Genomic DNA, 15,079 nt, shown 5'->3' with positions numbered 1-15,079 from the left:
TGCTGCCTGTAGATACAACATGCTGCCTGTAGATACAACATGCTGCATGTAGATATAACATGCTGCCTGTAGATACAACATGCTGCCTGTAGATATAACATGCTGCCTGTAGATACAACATGCTGCCTGTAGATATAACATGCTGCCTGTAGATACAACATTCTGCCTGTAGATACAACATGTTGCATGTAGATACAACATGCTGCCTGTAGATATAACATGCTGCCTGTAGATATAACATGCTGCCTGTAGATACAACATGCTGCCTGTAGATACAACATGCTGCCTGTAGATATAACATGCTGCCTGTAGATATAACATGCTGCCTGTAGATACAACATGCTGCCTTTAAATACAACATGATGCCTGTAGATACAACATGCTGCCTGTAGATACAACATGCTGCCTGTAGATATAACATGCTGCCTGTAGATACAACATGCTGCCTGTAGATATAACATGCTGCCTGTAGATACAACATGCTGCCTTTAAATACAACATGATGCCTGTAGATATAGCATGCTTCCTGTAGAAATAACATGCTGCCTGTAGATATAACATGCTGCCTGTAGATACAACATGCTGCCTTTAAATACAACATGATGCCTGTAGATATAGCATGCTTCCTGTAGAAATAACATGCTGCCTGTAGATACAACATGCTGCCTGTAGATATAATATGCTGCCTGTAGATACAACATGCTGCCTGTAGATATAACATGCTGCCTGTAGATACAACATGCTGCCTTTAAATACAACATGATGCCTGTAGATATAACATGCTTCCTGTAGAAATAACATGCTGCCTGTAGATACAACATGCTGCCTGTAGATATAATATGCTGCCTGTAGATATAACATGCTGCCTGTAGATACAACATGCTTCCTGTAGATACAACATGATGCTTGTAGATACAACATGCTGCCTGAAGATACAACATGCTGCCTGTAGATACAACATGCTGCCTGTATATGCAACATGCTGCCTGTAGATATAGCATGCTTCCTGTAGATATAACATGCTGCCTGTAGATACAACATGCTGCCTGTAGATACAACATGATGCCTGTAGATACAAAATGCTGCCTGTAGATATAGCATGCTGCCTGTAGAGACAACATGCTGCCTGTAGATATAACATGCTGCCTGTAGATACAATATGCTGCCTGTAGACATAACATGCTGCCTGTAGATACAACATGCTGCCTGTAGATATAACATACTGCCTGTAGATACAACATTCTGCCTGTAGATATAACATGCTGCCTGTAGATACAACATGCTGCCTGTAGCTACAACATGCTCCCTGTAGATTGAACATGCTGCCTGTAGATTCAACGTTCTGCCTGTAGATACAACATGTTGCCTGTAGATATAACATGCTGCCTGTTGATACAACATGCTGCCTGTAGATACAACATGCTGCCTGTAGATATAACATGCTGCCTGTAGATACAACATGCTGCCTGTAGATACAACATGCTGCCTGTAGATATAACATGCTGCCTGTTGATACAACATGCTGCCTGTAGATACAACATGCTGCCTGTAGATATAACATGCTGCCTGTAGATACAACATGCTGTCTGTAGATATAACATGCTGCCTGTTGATACAACATGCTGCCTGTAGATACAACATGCTGCCTGTAGATACAACATGCTGCCTGTAGATACAACATGCTGCCTGTATATACAACATGCTTCCTGTAGATATAATATGCTGCCTGTAGATACAACATGCTGCCTGTAGATATAACATGCTGCCTGTAGATACAACATGCTGCCTGTAGATATAATATGCTGCCTGTAGATACAACATGCTGCCTGTAGATACAACATGCTGCCTGTAGATACAACATACTGCCTATAGTTGGCTGCAGTGCAGTGGCTTGTGTATAAAGGGTTAGTGTGTGTGTTGGCTACAATGCAGTGGCTTGTGTATAAAGGGTTAGTGTGTGTGTTGGCTACAGTGCAGTGGCTTGTGTATAAAGGGTTAGTGTGTGTGTTGGCTACAATGCAGTGGCTTGTGTATAAAGGGTTAGTGTGTGTGTTGGCTACAGTGCAGTGGCTTGTGTATAAAGGGTTAGTGTGTGTGTTGGCTACAGTGCAGTGGCTTGTGTATAAAGGGTTAGTGTGTGTGTTGGCTACAGTGCAGTGGCTTGTGTATAAAGGGTTAGTAGGTCATTTGGTAGATCCAGTACGACTGCAGTGTGATGTTCTGGTCTTGCTGTGAGAGGGAAGGAGAAAGTGGGGAACAACAATGACATACACACACACACACACACACACACACACACACACACACACACACACAGACACATACACACACACACACACACAGTCTTAGCAGTCTTATTGTGAGAGATAAATATAAAATAAGGGGAAGAAGAAAAACAGAGGATGAGGCAGACAGACAGACAGACAGACAGACAGACAGACAGACTGACTGACAGACAGATAGACAGACTGACTGACAGACTGACTGACTGATAGACAGACAGACAGACAGACAGACAGACAGACTGACAGACAGACAGACAGACAGACAGACAGACAGACAGACAGACAGACAGACAGACAGACAGACAGACAGACAGACAGACAGACAGACAGACAGACAGACAGACAGACAGACAGACAGACAGACAGACAGACAGACAGACAGAGAGGCAGGCAGGCAGGCAGGCAGACAGACAGACAGATAGACAGACTGACTGACAGACTGACTGATAGACAGATAGACTATGTCTTTTGTGTCTACTTGTGTGTTCCATATCTCATATTCCAACCTGGTCTCATTCATATGTGTATTCTCATTCACATACCATTCACATTGTTACCTGTTCTTTTGTCTCAGTAGTAGTTCTTTGTGCTATAGTGTTTCCTATAGTATTCTCTCTGCTACATTATACAGACCAATCATGCTTATCACTGTTGTCTCCCAGAGGAATGGAGCCTTGTCTTGATGAATAAATAACCAACCAGATCTGTGTGTGTGTGTGTGTGTGTGTGTGTGTGTGTGTGTATGGTGGGTGTGTGTACGGTGGGTGTGTGGACGGTGGGTGTGTGTACGGTGGGTGTGTGGACGGTGGGTGTGTGTACGGTGGGTGTGTGTACGGTGGGTGTGTGTACGGTGGGTGTGTGTACGGTGGGTGTGTGTCCGGTGGGTGTGTGTACGGTGGGTGTGTGTACGGTGGGTGTGTGTACGGTGGGTGCGTGGACGGTGGGTGTGTGTACGGTGGGTGTGTGTACGGTGGGTGTGTGTACGGTGGGTGTGTGTACGGTGGGTGTGTGTACGGTGGGTGTGTGTCCGGTGGGTGTGTGTACGGTGGGTGTGTGTACGGTGGGTGTGTGTACGGTGGGTGTGTGTACGGTGGGTGCGTGGACGGTGGGTGCGTGTACGGTGGGTGCGTGTACGGTGGGTGTGTGTACGGTGGGTGTGTGTGACGGAGAGAAAGAGGTCTTAGAGAGAGACTATGGTTCTTATCGGTAGTATTTCAACGTGATTGGCAGATGATGTGTGTGTGTGCGTGTGTGTGTGTGGTGCGTGCATGTGCGTCTTTGGAGTAAGTGAGTTAATTCTGGTTTTGTCAGCAGAACAGTGGGCTCTTAGGCCTTATCAATTTACCTTTAATACCATCACATCATCTGCCAATCAAGCTAAAAAAAACACACACACACACACACGCACACACAGTGCATAACAATGTGAGGTAAGGTTTGGGCATTGGGTCCAGGAGCACATCTGCCAGCTCCTGAGCAGTGGGACTCTTACTGCTGCTCTACATAGCTGTCGTCCTGTCACGCTCAACAGCATTGTCAACAACATGGCCGAGAGCGCAGGTGTGTGTGCGTGTGAGAAACAGAGGCAGAACATCAATAGCTTTGATGTTTGATTACATAAGTGTTTGATTGTATGTTGATGTCTATTCGTGTGTTTGGGTGTTTTGGTTGTGTGTGTTGGAGTGTGATAAAATAACATAATACTGTCCATATAAAGGTGTCTGACTCGGCATGTCACTCGCTGTATTTGCTTCATGTGATGATGTCATTCATTTTAGTCTGCTCTTTACTTCAGCCTGGTCCATAGGGTTGGGAGGTTCAGCCTGGTCCATAGGGTTGGGAGGTTCAGCCTGGTCAATAGGGTTGGGAGGTTCAGCCTGGTCCATAGGGTTGGGAGGTTCAGCCTGGTCAATAGGGTTTGGAGGTTCAGCCTGGTCCATAGGGTTGGGAGGTTCAGCCTGGTCAATAGGGTTTGGAGGTTCAGCCTGGTCCATAGGGTTGGGAGGTTCAGCCTGGTCAATAGGGTTTGGAGGTTCAGCCTGGTCCATAGGGTTGGGAGGTTCAGCCTGGTCAATAGGGTTTGGAGGTTCAGCCTGGTCCATAGGGTTGGGAGGTTCAGCCTGGTCAATAGGGTTTGGAGGTTCAGCCTGTTCCATAGGGTTGGGAGGTTCAGCCTGGTCAATAGGGTTTGGAGGTTCAGCCTGGTCCATAGGGTTGGGAGGTTCAGCCTGGTCAATAGGGTTTGGAGGTTCAGCCTGGTCAATAGGGTTGGGAGGTTCAGCCTGATCCATAGGGTTTGGAGGTTCAGCCTGGTCCATAGGGTTGGGAGGTTCAGCCTGGTCAATAGGGTTGGGAGGTTCAGCCTGGTCCATAGGGTTGGGAGGTTCAGCCTGGTCAATAGGGTTGGGAGGTTCAGCCTGGTCCATAGGGTTGGGAGGTTTAGCCTGGTCCATAGGGTTGGGAGGTTCAGCCTGGTCAATAGGGTTGGGAGGTTCAGCCTGGTCCATAGGGTTGGGAGGTTCAGCCTGGTAAATAGGGTTGGGAGGTTCAGCCTGGTCCATAGGGTTGGGAGGTTCAGCCTGGTCCATAGGGTTGGGAGGTTCAGCCTGGTCAATAGGGTTGGGAGGTTCAGCCTGGTCCATAGGGTTGGGAGGTTCAGCCTGGTCCATAGGGTTGGGAGGTTCAGCCTGGTCAATAGGGTTGGGAGGTTCAGCCTGGTCCATAGGGTTGGGAGGTTCAGCCTGGTCAATAGGGTTGGGAGGTTCAGCCTGGTCCATAGGGTTGGGAGGTTCAGCCTGGTCCATAGGGTTGGGAGGTTCAGCCTGGTCAATAGGGTTGGGAGGTTCAGCCTGGTCCATAGGGTTGGGAGGTTCAGTCTGGTCAATAGGGTTGGGAGGTTCAGCCTGGTCCATAGGGTTGGGAGGTTCAGCCTGGTCAATAGGGTTGGGAGGTTCAGCCTGGTCCATAGGGTTGGGAGGTTCAGTCTGGTCAATAGGGTTGGGAGGTTCAGCCTGGTCCATAGGGTTGGGAGGTTCAGCCTGGTCCATAGGGTTGGGAGGTTCAGCCTGGTCAATAGGGTTGGGAGGTTCAGCCTGGTCCATAGGGTTGGGAGGTTCAGCCTGGTCCATAGGGTTGGGAGGTTCAGCCTGGTCAATAGGGTTGGGAGGTTCAGCCTGGTCCATAGGGTTGGGAGGTTCAGCCTAGTCCATAGGGTTGGGAGGTTGGAGACATAAATGCAACCAAATCATAACCGACTCCAACACGTACCTCAAATCTGCTTACACGTACTAATGTAAGGCCGTAGGATATCCGCCGATCTATTAATGCTGATGAATCAGCAGACAATGCGACGTCAGCACACAGAGACTCCGTCTTTATTAATGCGGCTACATAAAAGTAGGGAAAGCACTAAATGGGAAGATGGAATGGTGGCTCCTCCAAAATCTACTATCATTTCAGGAAGAGTTCTTTGCTCCAAAAGCCTTGTTCTCTGTACAGTAGCCAATTACATTACCACCAAACAATAACAGGAACACTGACTGCTAAAATAAAATACCAAAATCACATTAGTACAATCCAATAATACATTACCCACATTATCTTATGCTGGTGCTGCTACCAGCCCAATGAAACACAACCTAGACCAATGAAGATTGAGACTCACTGCCCATCTCCAGCTAATGTTCCAAAAGAAACTGGTGCCTGGTGTCCAAAATGTTGCTGGTTTAAATCCCCGGTGGGCATTCAGCATATGGACCCCAGAGCAGGGCACTTAACCTGAGTGGTTTGTGTTAGCCATTCAGCTGTGAAAAGAGAAGAAATGAAGCAGTGAATGAGTGATGTGAGATGTGATGTGGTCCTCTGTAGCTCAACTGGTAGAGCACGGCGCTTGTAACGCCAAGGTAGTGGGTTCGATCCCCGGGACCACCCATACACAAAAATGTATGCACGCACGACTGTAAGTCGCTTTGGATAAAAGCGTCTGCTAAATGGCATATTATTATTATTATTATTATTATTATTATTATTATTATTATTATTATGTGATATGTGATGTGATGTGATGTGAGATGTGACGTGAGATGTGATGTGATGTGATGTGAGATGTGATGTGAGATGTGATGTGAGATGTGATGTGAGATGTGATGTGAGATGATGTGAGATGTGAGGAGGAGTAGAGGAGCTGCTGTGTGGATTAAAGGCCTGCTGCTCTGGAGAAAAGATGACCGTCAGCGGGATCCTTTTGACATGCATCTGCAGGGGCTTTAAAATGATCTTCCTTTGCTCGTTTTCACTCTCACTCTCCTTCTTCTGGACTCTTTTTCTCCTTCTTCTGCCCTCTTTTTCTCCTTCTTCTGGACTCTTTTTCTCCTTCTTCTGGACTCTTTTTCTCCTTCTTCTGGACTCTTTTTCTCCTTCTTCTGCCCTCTTTTTCTCCTTCTTCTGCCCTCTTTTTCTCCTTCTTCTGGACTATTTTTCTCCTTCTTCTGCCCTATTTTTCTCCTTCTTCTGGACTCTGCTTTAGAGGACATAGTGTTCTAGACACACACAGAGACATTGAGACAAGCACGTACACACACACCCACACACATTCACAAATACTGGGGGTTCCTTTCCAAGGTGACCTCCATATTACAATTAAGGCTAAGAAATAATGAAATGACTGTAATGACAGCAGCCCTTCCCCTCCCCCCACTGTCTCTCCTTTTTCTTCTCTTTTCTTCTCTTTTTTCACCCGTGCTTCCTTTCTCACCCCTCTCTTTCTCCCCCAGACGGTCAGTCCTCCCTAGTCCTGGATCCAAAGCTCTCTGCCTCCCCCCCGGCCCCAGACGACTCCCCCCCACACCCAGGCACCATGACCCAGGAAGGGCAGGGACACCCCCAGACTGAACCCCCTACACCCCCAGAAAGCCAGGGGGAGACCCCAGCCCACCCTGCAGAGAAGCCAGCCACAGCCCAAGGGCTGGAGGGGCAAGATCTGGAGGTGGAGGGGATAGAGGGGACCAATCAGGAGGAAGGGGAGGAAAGTGTCACGGTACAAAGGGAAGTACACAGAGAAAGAGAAGGTGATGAAAGTGGAAAGGGAGAGGGTGATGAGGTAGGTGAGGGAGTGGAACAAGTGATGCAGGGAGAAGGAGAGGTGCATGAAGAGAGAGAGAGTATGGTAGAGACAAGTGATGAAGAAGATGGAGTGGGGGATGAGAGGATAGATGCTGAGGATGGTCAGCCAGATGGAGAGATAGAGAGAGAGGAGGAGAGGGAAGAAAGGGAGGAGGAGGTGGAGAAGGAGGGGGATAACATGAATAAAGAGGCCACAGAGGAGGCAGAACCAGCCTGCGAGCCCAGCTGTGAGGAGGAGGAGGAGGAGGAGGAGAAGGGTAAGGAGGAGTTACCTCCACCACCACCACCTGAGGATCTGGAAGAAGACCAGGACCAGGACCAGGACTTACCAGACCCACCACAGTCTCTGGACATAGTCAGGTCAGTACAACACACATGAGCAGACCTTGACTAGCGTGGTCATGAGTGAATGTATAGGTCGGATCATTTATAGAACATCCATCAACAGACTGAGATGAGTATGTTAATGCGGAGGGTTTATGTGTAGTTTAATATGTAGCTGTTTTATAAAAGTTTTATTCCGATGATACTCTATGTTCTCCATACAGGCTGGAGAACGGGATAGGACCTGAGAACGGAATCAAAGGGTATGAAGAGGAGGATGATGAAGAGGATGAAGATGTGGGAGAAGGAGGCGGCTTAGTAGAGGTCATCCAGGAACACCTGGACATGTTCAGCTCCACTTTCGAGTGTTCCGTAGAGCTGGCGGACACAGAGGTGGAAGAGGAGGAGGAGGAGGAGGAGGAAGGGGAGGGGAGGGGGAACCAGGACAGTTTCAGCTCTGTGTTTGAACGCATCGTGGAGCATGTTGTGGCCATAGAGGGGGAGGAAGAGGAAGATGAGGAAGAGGGGGAGGGAGAGAGGGAGAAGAGCAGGGTGGACAACAAGGACGGCTTCAGCTCGACGTTTGAGCGTATCGTTGAGTCTGCACTTCTTCGCGGGGGGACGTGCTACAGTAGTCTGGACTCCCTGGACGTCCTGTCACTCACAGATGAGACGGACAGCTGTGTCAGCTTCGAGGCTCCGCTCACCCCCCTCATCCAGCAGAGGTCCTTCCTCCAGAGCCCTGAGCCTCTGGATCTGGAACTAGCCACCGTCATGGAGCAGGAGGGAAGCGAGGCTGGACCCGAGGCCCAGCGAGGTGAGCCCGAGGCTGGGGAGAGTGCTGCAGGCCCTGGGCCTGGATCTGGAGGAAGCCCACTGCGGACCACCATCACCGGGACCAGGTCGGAGTTTGTACTGAGCCAGCCTGGCCGGTGGGCCATCCCGAACGGGTTTCACATGGACAGCCAGGGGGGAGCAGATTGTTCTGGAGCCATACCCAACTCTATGAGGTAAGACGGCAAGGCAGGGGCAAAGGGGTGGGGAATTATGGTGGGTTGAGTGAGTTAGAGTTAGGGTAATGGCTAGGGTTAGAGTTGTGCCAGGGTGTGGACTTGAAGCTAGGGTTAGGTTTAGGGTTACGGTTAGGGTTATGACTAGGGTTAGGGATACGTTGAGTGGGTCAGTGGTAGGTTTTCACAGGTTGTGTCTGGTTGGCTATCAATTTAAGCAGGGTTGATTTAGGTGAATCAAAGTGCAGTACTCAGATATCATTCAAGAAAAGTCTCTGGCCTTTCCACTACTAAAGCATGTCTAGTAAAGCTCACTTGGGAGTTAGAGGGACTTCCTCTATCAGACTACAGTGTATTGTCCTGTAATTAAGCCTCCCAGTCTCATCCAGCAGGGGGCATGAGTGAGATGGCCAGGCTGGCTGAGGTTCATCAGCAGGGGGGTCTGGTCTGGTTGGTCTGGCTGGGTGTCTCAGGGGAGAGTCCAGTTCATACTGCCCCCCTCACACTGGCTGTGTCTGGCTGGGCTTGTGCTACAGGTCCAAGGCTGCAGGAGATGGGGGTCTATGCCATGGATAGGTTAGTTAGAGCTGAGCTTATGCACAGCACATTCAACCTACACAAAATACTGTATGTAATCAACTCCTAGAGAAAGTGTGCTAGATCTAGTTCATAAACAATGCAATACCTGTGTCTGAGTTCATGCCAAAAAATATTAAATGTGTCAACCAGGTCCATAATCACATAGCTATGTTCTCCCATGTCCTCTAGCTCCACTCAGCCACCAGTGTAGCGTGGTAATGTGAAACACATGGGAACATGAGACCTGGACATAGGTCAGGAGCCATTATACTATCCCCACAGGACCACAGTCTCTGGGTCTAATGTTTCAAATCATGTCAGATTGTTAGAGATCACTGCTGGGCTACTGTTCTGCTGATCACTTGGTGTTCCACTTCTGAATCAGTGCAGGATATCATGAAGCTAAGTGCCTCTTTTTAGAATGTGTGACAGACCGAATTCTAAAGGCTGCTATGGTGCATTCTAGAACTGATGGCATTAGAGATAATTCTGAATTCCAGGATGGATTCCAGAATGAGTAAAGCTTGCATGTGTTCCAACTCCAAAATACATTAGCTCTTCTCTGCACTACGGCCTCATACATACTCAGTACATTTCTAATGGTTCTGATAGATAGCAGCTCTCTCTCTCTCTCTCTCTCTGTATTTCTGCAGATGTTGTCGTTTAAGCGAGAGCCTGCTTCCTGCCCGCCAGCCCCTGGCTGAATGAGGCATTGTTTTGGCGTTGACATCATCGTCTTTGGCCTTCCTCTGCCCAGCGGGAGAGAGAGGGGAGAACACTTACACTTCTAGATCATGCCAGGCTTACCAGCCACTTTTCGATCTGGAGTGGATACAGGTGTAGGGAAGTCAATCTGAGAGTAATGCATGAAAAACGCATATTTGGAGTCTCTGTCTGTGCTCATGCAGCTCTCTTTGAGAGAGGATGTGTAGAGGAGCAGGAATGAGCTCTTTACATCGTTCTGTCAAACAGAGGATGATGCACAACTTCTGTTCTCTTTTACAGTCAGATCTCTACTCTGCAGTGATCCCTCTCTCTTTCTCCCTCCCATGTCCCATCCCATCTTCTCTCTCTCTTGTCTCTACCCCTCCTTCTCCCCTTCCCTTCCCTTCTCTTCCCTCCCTCTCCCCCTACTTTTCTCTACTCCTCCTTTTATCCTTAACTTCTGCCCTACCTTCCCTCCCTCTCTGTTCCCCACCTCTCCCAAACCCAGCTGGTAGCCCCAATGCTAACATCATTACTGAGAATATTGTGGGTAACTAGTCTTTATCTCAGCAGGAAACAGCAGCTGCTGAAAGGGAAAGAGGAAGAACACTCAGCCAACCATTCAGCCAGTCAGTCAGTCAGTCACCCAGTCAGTCAGTCACCCAGTCAGTCAGTCAGTCAGTCAGTCACCCAGTCAGTCAGTCACCCAGTCAGTCAGTCAGTCACCCAGTCAGTCAGTCAGTCAGTCACCCAGTCACCCAGTCAGTCAGTCACCCAGTCAGTCAGTCAGTCAGTCACCCAGTCAGTCAGTCACCCAGTCAGTCAGTCACCCAGTCCGTCAGTCAGCCAGTTAGTCAGTCAGTCGGTCACCCAGTCAGTCAGTCAGCCAGTTAGTCAGTCAGTCAGTCACCCAGTCAGTCAGTCAGTCAGTCACCCAGTCAGTCACCCAGTCAGTCAGTCAGTCAGTCACCCAGTCCGTCAGTCAGCCAGTTAGTCAGTCAGTCAGCCAACCAGTCACCCAGTTAGTCACTCAGTCAGCCAACCATTCAGCCACCCAGTCAGTCAGCCAGTTAATCAGTCAGCCCCCCAGTCAGTCAGCCACCCAGTCAGCCAGTTAGTCAGTCAGTCGGTCACCCAGTCAGTCAGTCAGCCAGTTAGTTAGTCAGTCAGTCAGCCAACCATTCAGCCAGTCAGTCAGTCAGTCAGTCACCCAGTCAGTCAGTCACCCAGCCAGTCAGTCAGTCAGTCAGTCACCCAGTCAGTCAGTCAGTCAGTCACCCAGTCCGTCAGTCAGCCAGTTAGTCAGTCAGTCAGCCAACCAGTCACCCAGTTAGTCACTCAGTCAGCCAACCATTCAGCCACCCAGTCAGTCAGCCAGTTAATCAGTCAGCCCCCCAGTCAGTCAGCCACCCAGTTAGTTAGTCAGCCACCCACCCACCCAGTCAGTCAGCCAGTCAGTCAGTCAGCCACCCAGTCAGTCAGTCAGCCAGTCAGTCAGCAAGCCAGCCACCCAGTCAGTCAGCCACCCAGTCAGTCAGCCAGTCAGTCACCCAGTCAGTCAGTCAGTCAGTCACCCAGTCAGTCAGCCACCCAGTCAGTCAGCCAGTCAGTCACCCAGTCAGTCAGCCAGTCAGTCAGCCAGTCAATCAGTCAGCCACCCAGTCAGTCAGCCAGTCAGTCAGCCACCCAGCCAGTCAATCAGTCAGCCCCCAGTCAGTTAGCCACCCAGTCAGTCAGTCAGTCAGCCATCCAACCAGTCAGTCAGCCAGTCAGTCAGTCAGTCAGTCAGCCACCCAGTCAGTCAGTCAGTCAGCCAGTCAGTCAGCCACCCAGTCAGTCAGTCAGTCAGTCAGCCACCCAGTCAGTCAGCCAGTCAGTCAGTCAGTCAGTCAGTCAGCCAGTCAGCCACCCAGTCAGCCAGTCAGTCAGCCATCCAGTCATCCAGTCAGCCACCCAATCAGTCAATCAGTCATCCAGTCAGCCAGTGAGCCAGTCCGTCAGTAAATCACTCAGTCATCCAGTCAGTCAGTCAGTCAGTAAACCAGTCAGTCAGCCAGTCAGTCAGTCAGTTAGTAATTTACTGAGTCACCAAGTCAGTCAGTTAGTAAGCTACTAGTCAGTCAGTCAGTTAGTAAGCTACTCAGTCAGTCAGTGTGTCTGGCTCCTTGTCAGAGCCAGCCTATCAGACAATCTCCATGAGAACATTGAATTGGTTATGGTTCTCTCTCTACAGCAGTGGACCAGTATAGTTGAAGCTTAGCTATAATCCATATAGCTATATGGCTGTACTAAAGCCACATGAATAGGAGACCACCGACCTGAAATCCCCAGGCACTCTCAATCTGAACAGGAGGACACACATGTAGTCCTAGTATTACAGCTTAGAAAGCCAGCTGGTGCTACCTAGCTAGATCTGTTTCTGAATAGCTTTACGGTAGGTATCCAGATCATTGCTGGCTGGATGATGTTTCTGTCAGAGAGAGATGCTAGGGGATGGAGATGGAGACGGTATGGTACCCAGTGATCATGCTGTGACACTAGGGATGGGTCCCAAATGGCACCCTGTTCCCTTTATACTGGACTACTTTTGACCAAATCCCTATGGGCCCTAGTCAAAAGTAGTGCACTATAAAGGGTATAGGGTGCCATTTGGGACAGCCTGTGCCTCTCTCCCCTGTGAGCAGGATACAGAGATTTGAGGCTGTAAGCAGACAAGATGAAAGTCACAACTATATCAGAGGAGCTGCTCCTCATTGAAGATTATTCTGCTTCATGTAATATGTGCTGCACAGACACACAGACACACAGACACACAGACAGACGCAAGGGTGCAAACACACGCACGCACACACATACACACACACACACACACTAACACACACACACTAGCATATACACACACACACGCACGCACACACACACACACACACACACTAACATACACACAGACAGACACACAGACACACATACACACACATACACACACACGCATGCACACACACACACACACACACACACATACACACACACACACGCACACACACTAGCATATACACACATACACGCACACACACACACACTAACATACACACAGACACACAGACATATGCAAGGATGCAAACACACACACACACACACACATACACACACACACACTAACACACACACACACGCACACACAAACACTAACATACACACACACTAACATACACACACACTAACACACACACACACTAACATACACACACACTAACACACACACACACACACTAACATACACACACACACACACACACACCAGAGAGACAGGCCCTGTCCTTGTGGGTGTCACTCTGAAGTAATAAAGCCCTTGGGAGAGTTCTTCTCTCTGCTGCTGAAATTCTCTGCAGATAATCCGCTCATGTTCCAGCAGCAATATGCCACAAACACACACACACACACACACACACACAAACACACACACACACACACACACACACACACACACACACATACCAGTGTACATTATGGCACACTTTTTTAGATTTAGTCTAGTCTTAGTAATTTTGACTAAAATCTAATTGTCACATATCATTTGAATAATGATTTATTCTAGTTATTGTCAAAATGACAAAAACTGTGGGCCATTTTTGTCAACTAAATGTCCTTTCATTTGAGCCACTTTTGATTTAATTTATTAGGATCCCCATTAGCCGACACCAATGGCGACAGCTAGTCTTACTGGGGTCCGACACATAACGAAAAATACACACACAACAAGTAGGTCACATGGGGGAGAGGCATTGTGCAGTGAAGTGTTGCTTTATTTGTGTTTTGGAGTTCCATGCACTCATGGCTCTGTATAATACTGTACGTTTCCTTGAATTTGTTCTGGAACTGGGGACTGTGAAAAGACCCCTGGTGGCATGTCTGGTGGGGTAAGTGTGTGTGTCAGTGTGTGTGTAAGTTGACTATGCAAACAATTTGGAATTTCCAACACATTAATGTTTCTTATACAGTTTTTTACAATCACTTTGGCACTAATTTCAGAACCTTGACGTCATTTTTCAAAACTCTAGACACAAAACTCACAACCAATGATCAAAATGCACATTTTTCAAAACTCTAACACTTTTTTCAATTGCTTGGACACAATACACATAAAACTAAGATCATTTGTTCATTTAACAAAAATCACCTGTTCAATATGACACAACTTAACATCAAAGTACTACTATTTCAAAAGGCAATTCACACATTACAGATGAGTGTCTATTCATTTCATTACAATTATCCAACTATCAATTGATACAACTGCTCAAAATGACTAAGTAACTGTTGCATTACTCTTAATGCATTGTATGGAAACAGACAAACAATATTCCATGTTTAGATCATGAAAGTTTCAAGATAACGAGATTCATTGTCACCAATTAGCGTGGAGCATGAACCAATTAGACTACATTATCTATGGATGTAATATTATATCTATCATCATTCTTTATCAGACACCGTTTCTATGGTCCCATGTACCACCTTTTCAGACTATTTACAGTATTGACAGTACTGCACTGTATGGATGAAGGCCCTTGTAATTGCTTGTCCAAATCTGCCAACCTGTTGCTGATGATTGAGTTCACATTATGGAACGAGTATATAAAGAATTGATTGGGATCCACTTGCAACAATATAGCGATACGTACTGTAACATGGAGCCGGCAGGTGATCCAGGTCACAATAGAGGTCATGCAGTGGTGGGAGGAAGACGAGGAAGACGTGTTGGTCAAAGGAATGGCAGGGGACAAGCACCCCTTCTGAGAGGTGGTCGTGGGCCTCGTTTGAGAGGTGTGGGGGAACGTGGTAGAGGACAAGACCACGGACCAAGACAGCGGCAGCAACAGCAAAGAGTGTCCAATGAAATCTGAGCAAGCATGGTTTCAGGCCCATGCACAATTTACCACCCTGTATTTACCCCCATACTCTCCTTTCCTTAACCCGATTGAGGAATTTTTCTCCACATGGAGATGGAAGGTTTATGATAGGCGCCCACATGAACAAGTCACTTTTCTCCAGGCC

General features: G+C 48.1%; 1 protein-coding gene across 2 annotated transcripts in view; it reads left to right on the top strand.

Annotated features, from left to right (window-relative positions):
• Positions 1-15,079, top strand: part of LOC311105327 (PH and SEC7 domain-containing protein 2-like) — a 51,459-nt gene that overhangs the window by 4,727 nt on the left and 31,653 nt on the right. For both annotated transcript variants that reach the window (XR_014610242.1, XM_084147444.1), the window contains exons 2-3: positions 7,058-7,766; positions 7,955-8,740. Coding sequence is in view for 1 of the 2 variants with exons in the window: in XM_084147444.1 (XP_084003570.1) it covers positions 7,141-7,766; positions 7,955-8,740 (1,412 nt within the window). In the remaining variant the exon portion in view is untranslated. The remainder of the gene's footprint in view (positions 1-7,057; positions 7,767-7,954; positions 8,741-15,079) is intronic.

This window comes from Coregonus lavaretus, assembly GCF_964263955.1.
Source record: "Coregonus lavaretus genome assembly, chromosome: 29".
NCBI lineage: Eukaryota > Metazoa > Chordata > Actinopteri > Salmoniformes > Salmonidae > Coregonus > Coregonus lavaretus.
Note: the sequence above shows the minus strand (reverse complement) of the source record. Positions and strands in the feature narration are given on the sequence as shown.